The 7,500-nt window shown below is 44.1% G+C and overlaps 1 protein-coding gene across 13 annotated transcripts in view; it reads left to right on the top strand.

Moving 5' to 3' along the window:
* LOC143019304 (uncharacterized) overlaps positions 1-7,500 on the top strand; it is a 376,276-nt gene that overhangs the window by 366,367 nt on the left and 2,409 nt on the right. For all 13 annotated transcript variants that reach the window (XM_076174939.1, XM_076174938.1, XM_076174937.1 and 10 more), the window contains 2 exons: positions 7,129-7,332; positions 7,464-7,500. The exon at positions 7,464-7,500 is cut by the window's right edge and continues 2,409 nt beyond it. In XM_076174939.1, the coding sequence (XP_076031054.1) occupies positions 7,129-7,332; positions 7,464-7,500 (241 nt within the window). The remainder of the gene's footprint in view (positions 1-7,128; positions 7,333-7,463) is intronic.

Below are 7,500 nucleotides of genomic sequence, written 5' to 3'. Positions count from 1 at the left end.
TTCAATCCCGGGGCTGTAGGTGGCTGCAGACTCTCTCCGGGATCAATCCCGGGGCTGCAGGTGGCTGTAGACTCTTCCCGGATCAATCCCGGGGCTGTAGGTGGCTGCAGACTCTCCCTGGGATCAATCCCGGGGCTGTAGGTGGCTGCAGACTCTCCGGGATCAACCCCTGGGCTGCAGGTGGCTGTAGACTCTTCCCGGATCAATCCCGGGGGTGCAGGTGGCTGCAGACTCTTCCCGGATCAGTCCCGGGATTGTAGGTGGCTGCAGACACTCCCGGGGCTGTAGGTGGCTGCAGAATCTTCCTCCCGGACTCTGCAGATGCCCACCGGGTGATCGCAAACCCAGACGGTGTGGTTTTGATGTCCATCCGGGACTGTTTCAGAAGTTGTGATGTTGTTGTGTCAAGGGTTTTCTGAGTGACTAATAATGATGAGCGAGTGGACAGGCTAGACAGGGAAATGAGTGCGTGGGAAGGTGAATAGGGGTGCCTTTTTCTCGCATTATGTACAGTGAAAGACATTCTCCTGAATACAACCATACTAATACATTATATATATGTATACGTATATGCGTGTGTGTATGTATTGTATGTATGCATGTATTCACCTTGTCATGTTTACCTGAAAACTCCTTTTACTATAATGTAGTCTTGTGTGTTTTCCAGCGAAAGTAATTTTATGCAATTCTAGTCTTTGCTTAAAGAAGACGACTGATGTCTTCCACTAAATAATATCTGAGGATTTTGCTGATCGTGGCTGAACGCCCCAACAGCCTGTATCCCTCTTGTTGAGGTCCTTCGGCAACATTGAAGTTGTACGAACTTGATGTTGATCCTCAAATGTGTCGCAAATGATGACACGCGTATCCAGGGTGTGTGTGCGTGTGTGTGTGTGTGTGCGTGTGTGTGTGTGCGTGTGTGAGTGACTCAGGTGGAACATGATGTAGAATTTGGTCGACTGTGGTGACTGTGTTTAACTTCGAAGATTTTTGGGATCTTCCATAGATTCCAGTTGATGATCAAGTTCTCTCTCTTTGTGTGTGTGTATGTGTTTTTAATATATATCGTAGGTGTAGATACATGTATATCCCTGCGGGTGTCTTGCCTCGGTAAAGATCAAGTTAGGCATCACATATGGTAAGTAATATTCACTTATCAATCTCCATACGAGTGTTTATACATTGTTTATATACCTTATGCCCTACAGGAATATCTGGAGATATACCTATGTCTTTGTCTTGAGGCTTCGAGCATACTAGTAGAAGTTACTTGTGTTCTTGTAGGAAGAACAGAAGGCGAACTTTCAGAAATCTTGACCTTATAAGGCATGACTGTGTCACTTAACAAAATCAACTGAACTCCAGGAATATTTACGAATAGATTTTACGGTTCAGTCACCAGAAAGGAATCCATAAGGAAATCGATATGTTGAGGAACGGTGGAAACTATATGAAAAGAAAATAGGATACGTAAGAGGAAATAAAGAACACCAACTAATTATTTTATATAGATCACAAGATTAAGTTTACCAGTGATAGGATTACAGCTAATTGACATGTCAAGAGTTTAGACGGCTTATTTCGTGAAAAAAGGAAACTCATTACCACAAGGATTTCCAATTAAACTGTGCATTACAAGGATAGACCAGGTCGACCTGAGACCTTTTAGTCCATGATGAAGCCGCCATATGCAGTGGTTGCATGTGACGTCATCAGAACCTGTCTGGGATCGAGCTGGAGACCCACTCATCAAGGAAAGTGATAGAAATTGAACTGCCTGTGACTGCTGCTTGCCCCGCCTCTCCATGCATTGGGTGGGCGGGGGTGGGGGGAGGGGGGGAGGTCCTCCTCCAAGAGGAAGACCGAGGACGAGGACAGCGATAGACTTCGAGGAAATCAGGTTAGCGCAATGGGTTAAGTCACTGTCACTTGTTATGTCTGAGCTGGGTTCGAGATCTTAGCTTGACCACGTATCAGTTTCCGTATATATGCTTCCATCGAGCTCCTCGTCAGTCTCGACTGTGATGGCATGGAATTAAAGTGAATTAATGTGGTTTAAAATATATATATATATATATATATATATATATAATGTATATATATAATATATATATATAATATATGTAGGGAGAGAGAAATATATTTCACCGATTTCGTTGTCATTAACCAGCGTTTCTGTCCTTGGGGACAAAATCTCCCCCGAAGAGCTGGAATCGCCGCAGAAGTGGTAAAAGAGAGTCATGGAAGACAGAAGCAGAACGGAGGGAAGGCGAAATTCGAAATTGATTGTTATTCTTTTTGAGTAGAAACTAGTCTCCGCTAAAAAAAAAAACGAAAAAAAAACGCAACGTGACTCTGGTCTGTATGTAAGTCGTTAATGTCACTAGAAAATTAATACATAAAACTGTACAGTCCGAAGCTCATAGGGAGAGAGAGTTTCGCCCACGATCGTTTGACGCAGGTGTTCATCAAGTTAGGTGTAACAAGATTGATTAGCTATGTGTTGTGGATCTGAACATGTGTGTTCAGAATAAATGTAAGTTATGTTCTCGTTTATTTGAATTGTAGTAATTGTAGTCAGTTTTACAGTAAGTAGAACTTGTAAGTAGATGAGTGTGTAGGTCTTTGTGCGTATGTATGTGTGTGTTTACATGTGTGTGTGTGTGTGTGTGCGTGTATGTGCTCGCGTATGTGTGTGTGTGTACGTGTACTGTATGTGTGTGTATTTACATGTGTAAGTGTGTGTGTACGTGTACTGTATGTGTGTTTACGTGTTTGTGTAAGTGTGTGTGTGTGTGTGTGTGTGTACGTGTATGTGCATGGTTATGCTGTCATGTTTCACTGGTCTGCATTGTAAGGAATTGTACCCAGGAATTGGTGTGTAAAGTATATGTCTAATTTCTTAAAAACTAAGAGTACATATTTGTATAATAATCTCATAAATTTCAGATTTCAGGTTATTGAGAACGACTTAGTTTCTGAAGTGTTAGAAAATCGTGTGTGTGTGTGTATATATATGTGTATATATATATATATATATATATATATATATATACACACCAGTGGTTGTCACTTGCCAGAGTGGTTCGGATACATAGGGCAAAGGTGACGGTGTGGACCGCAGCAAGGCGCCAGTGGGCGTCAGCTAATGTAACTGTACATGTGTGTATGTATGTATGAATGTGTGTATATATATATATATATATATATATATATATATATATATATATATATATATATATATACACACACACACATTCTCTCCTGCCACGACCCCCATGGCTGTCTCGTGTTTTCCAATCCTTATCCACTCTCTCTCTCTCTCTCTCTTTCCACTCTTTGATAGGTCCAAAGCAGATATACTCAAGACGGAAAGAGAGAGTGAGTGGGGGAGGGAGGGAGAGGGGGGCGTCCTCAGCTGCACCCTTGTGCCGGATGCTGCTGCCTCCGTGACCTTGGCGACAGCTGGTTTTGTGTGGACATCGTTGGCCCTACTTGTTCTCTTCCATGTAACTCTTTTGTTGCCAGGGATCACCTAGTATGATGGTTGCCATCATCCAATCTTATTTAGTCGAGGAAAACCTGCTTGGAGATTATATATATATATATATATATATATATATATATATGTGTGTGTGTATTATATGGATATATGTATGTGTAAGAGATATATCGTTCATAGCTCAGTCGCTAGCGTCTTGGCTTCGTGATTATGCACGCACAGTTTAGGGTTCGAATCCCTTGGCAGAGTATATATATATATCCATCTTTGCAGGTCCGAGGGAGGAGTCTGGTTTGATGATGTCATATAAGCTCTTCTTGTTAGCATGATAGTTACCATAGTATACTTTCCCGAATCAAATACTTTGGAAGAACTTGGCTAAACAAACCCAAATATAACATTGCCATAGCGTTACAGAAGCATTTACATTTAAAACTACACCGTCGCAGTATTCTTGCAACATTGTAAGATGGTTCGCAGGAGCATTACAATTATCAGTGACTTAGACCTGTGCTGAGAAAACCTTGCAACATTGTCACAACATTGCCTTGTGAAGAGTTAGTTCTTGTAACAATATTCATGCAACATGGAGGTTCGCTATGCGGCGATAGCACCACGTGACACAGTGTGTAATCACCAGGAATGAGGAAAATGGAGGGCTTAATGCTCGGTGTGCCACGCGCTAGAGAAGTTAGTCTGAATCCCACGTTCGAGGCATCCACTCGACCTCACCACCAACACTCGGCGAGTCGTAGTCTCGCGCGCGTTCCAGTCTCCCCCGTTTCATGTTTTCCTTCTTTTTTCTTCTCCGTTCTTGTTCTTTGCTCTCACATGGGCATCTCCAGTAAACGTTAGTGAGGCAATTTATTTTTATTTATTTATTTATTTATTTTTGAGTTATGAAAGCTCAGGCTTCGAGTGTCTTGAAAAGAACCGTGCAGTCCCTCTCATCTTCGTCATCAAAACTTCTTTCCTGTTGGAGCCTTGAGCGTAGGGCGTTGCATATCTGACGGAGGGACATGGGCCTTGAAGAAGTATATGTCTGTGCCCGTGTCAGCTTTCCTAGGGCGTCCTCAGGAACAAGAGGTGCGGCAGATCCGAGAACCGACATGGGCAAGTGACCAAAGACAAGGCTGGAGTGTGTAGCGCGTCCCTGACTGGACGCCGTCGCGAGACGGCAACAATGGAGGAAGGAGACCAGGAAGAAGCCGGAGAGGCGAGATAGAGAATCTTGCAGGAGTTGCGTGATATAGATTATCGCATTCGTGGAAGGAGTTTGGGCGAGACCTTTGTTCGGCAGGGAACTGGGACAGGGCGATTGGGTGATGACACCGGATACACGTGACCCTGTCTAGCTGGATGGTTAATTAACTAGGACTGCTGTTTAACTCATGTCAAGGTTGGCATAGACATGACTAATGTAATGAATATTTAAGGAGCCGGCCAGGCAGTTGTAGGCCACAGCAGCCTTGGTCTACATGCGCACGAGGAAAATTCTGAAGAAATTGTCTTTTTTTCTCTCTCTCTCTCGTCTTGAGAGGAATTCAACCAGACACAAGTGTAGCTTCCCACCCCCTCCCCTTCTTCCCCCCTCCACCACCACCCCCGCCCCTCAGACCGAATGGTTTAAGACCAGAGGTGATAAAGAGACCAGTTGGAGACTGCGGTGGACTAAGTGCCTAATCGTTGGTCTTAGGACTCTGTCACGATCAGTTGGACTTACATTGGTTTGGATCATCCCTTCAGGCATCGTCAGTCTAGGACTAGGTCTTTGAATATCCGATGTCAGAATATTCATCGTTTTTCCTTTTTCCACACCAACTACGACGTATTCTTCGTCCAGGTCCTCTCTTCCTCGTCTTTTTCTTCTTCGTCTTCTTCGTCATCTCTTCTTTTTCTTCCTCGTCTTTGTCTTCTTCGTCTTCGTCCTCTATCTCTTCTTCTTCTTCGTCTTCGTCATCTCTTCTTTTTCTTCCCCGTCTTTGTCCTCTTCGTCTTCGTCATCTCTCTCTTCTTCTTCGTCTTCGTCATCTCTCCCTTGTTCTTCGTCTTTGTCATCTCTTCTTATTTTTCTTCCTCGTCTTCGTCGCCATCTTCTCCGCATAAGCTGCCTCTTCTGCATGACCCTAAGTGGATCGGGGGAAGTAGATTCTGTGTGTACCATTTAGCCTCCTTCCATACACAGAAAAAAAGGAGGGAGGGGGAGGAAGAAATTGGCTTAACTCTGGTCTGGGAACAGAACGGAACGACCAAGGGTGTTGTCGAGGTCTTAGGATCCTTCACAACATTTTTTGGATTCCTTTTCACTGGCCAGACAGGGTCAGAAGATCAACTTTCCAATGTTGGACCCCGTGTAGGACGCGTATCGTCTTCGAGGACCGGGACGCTTTCCAAAATCACATGTCAGAACGGCTTATTATCCCAGCTTGCAGTCAGCCCCATTCTGTTCGTGTCTTCTCGGATCAAGCCCATGTTTACGTAATTTTAAGACAGTTTACCAGAGCTTCTATCCTTGTGGACAGTCTCGAGCCACGGACGAGATGTGGCCCAACTAGCTTACAAGGAAATTTTACCTCGACGCCTTCTTTCCGCAAGAAGAAAAAGAAGAAGAAGAAGAAGAAAGTGACCCTGGTTTTACCAACGTTTGGGCAAGGGCGAAAGGAGGTGTGCCAAAGAGTGCCATAGCCAATTAGACACACTGGCACTCTGGCCAGAAGTGCCCTGTGACTGGATCTCTCCCTCTCGAAGGCCAACACAAGAGAAAGGTCTTGTGTGTAGAATTCTGTCCTCCTGTGAGTAACTACGCCCGCCTCGACCCAAACCGAGTCTTGAGTATCAGTCACGGACTGTTGTAGTTGGGTTTTTGAGGATAACCAATAGGAGGAACTGGTCATGGTGACTTCATAAGGAGAAAAGTCTCGGGGTCTCCTGGGACCAACCATCGAAGTCTCTCGACTCCAAGAAAAAAAAATCATAAGAATATAAGACTGAAGGAGACTGCAAGAGACCATCAGACCTACACTAAGCATTTCCATGTCCATTACCAGAAGTCACCTCCATCCATAAAACTGTCTAATCATTTCTTAAAAGCATTTCCATATCGATTACCACCTGTCATCTCCATCCATAAAGCTGTCTAATCATTTCTTAAAACAACCGATAGTTTCAGCGCTCACTACATGGTTATTAAGAGTGTTCCATTCGTTGACCACCCTATCAGTAAACCAGTTCTTACCTATTTCCTCTCTTGAGGATTCTCGGATACCTCAGAAGTTCTGGAAGGTGCCCAGTTGCTGACTGGTCTCGTTATTGGTCCATTTCTTCGCTTTGTAATCACCTTTACGATACTATTGATTAATTATGTCTTTGTATGAATTCTGGTTTTGGTCTCCGTAGCTTATTGTGACCACTAATTAAGTGAACAGTAATTAATACACGTGCAGTAGTCTTACATATATATATATATATGTGTTTGTGTGTGTGTGCGTGTGTGAAGTACGCATGCATATATACGTAGGATAATATCGCCTTCAGTTTGTGTTTTGTTTTTTCATTAGAGATACTCTATTTGTCCTTTGTTTTTGTTTTTTTTAACTTGATTTTTAATGGAGTCCTTTGTCCAACAGCCCCGGAGGCAGCAAGGGCCCCAAGGCATGCGGCGTGTGCGGCGACATCGCCAAGAGCATGCACTTCGGAGGACTCTCCTGCGACTCCTGCAAGGCCTTCTTCAGGAGGTCGGTACAGAACAACGCCTACAAGGGCTTCACGTGTCCCTACGAAAAGAAATGCGTCATCGCCGTATCCTCCAGGAAGGCTTGCCAGTATTGTAGGTAAGGGGGCGTGCGATGGTTTTATTTCAATGTTCTTGGGGTTCACCAAAGCCAGCGTGATCGACGCGTTGTTTACACTCTTGAGACGCGTTGTTTTTCACTCTTGACTAACAGAGTTCCTTTGCCCACAGGTTCGAGAAGTGTCTGATCATTGGGATGGAGAAGGGC

This window comes from Oratosquilla oratoria, chromosome 37 (assembly GCF_046742065.1).
Source record: "Oratosquilla oratoria isolate Oo_2021 chromosome 37, ASM4674206v1, whole genome shotgun sequence".
NCBI classification, from domain to species: Eukaryota; Metazoa; Arthropoda; class Malacostraca; order Stomatopoda; family Squillidae; genus Oratosquilla; species Oratosquilla oratoria.
Note: the sequence above shows the minus strand (reverse complement) of the source record. Positions and strands in the feature narration are given on the sequence as shown.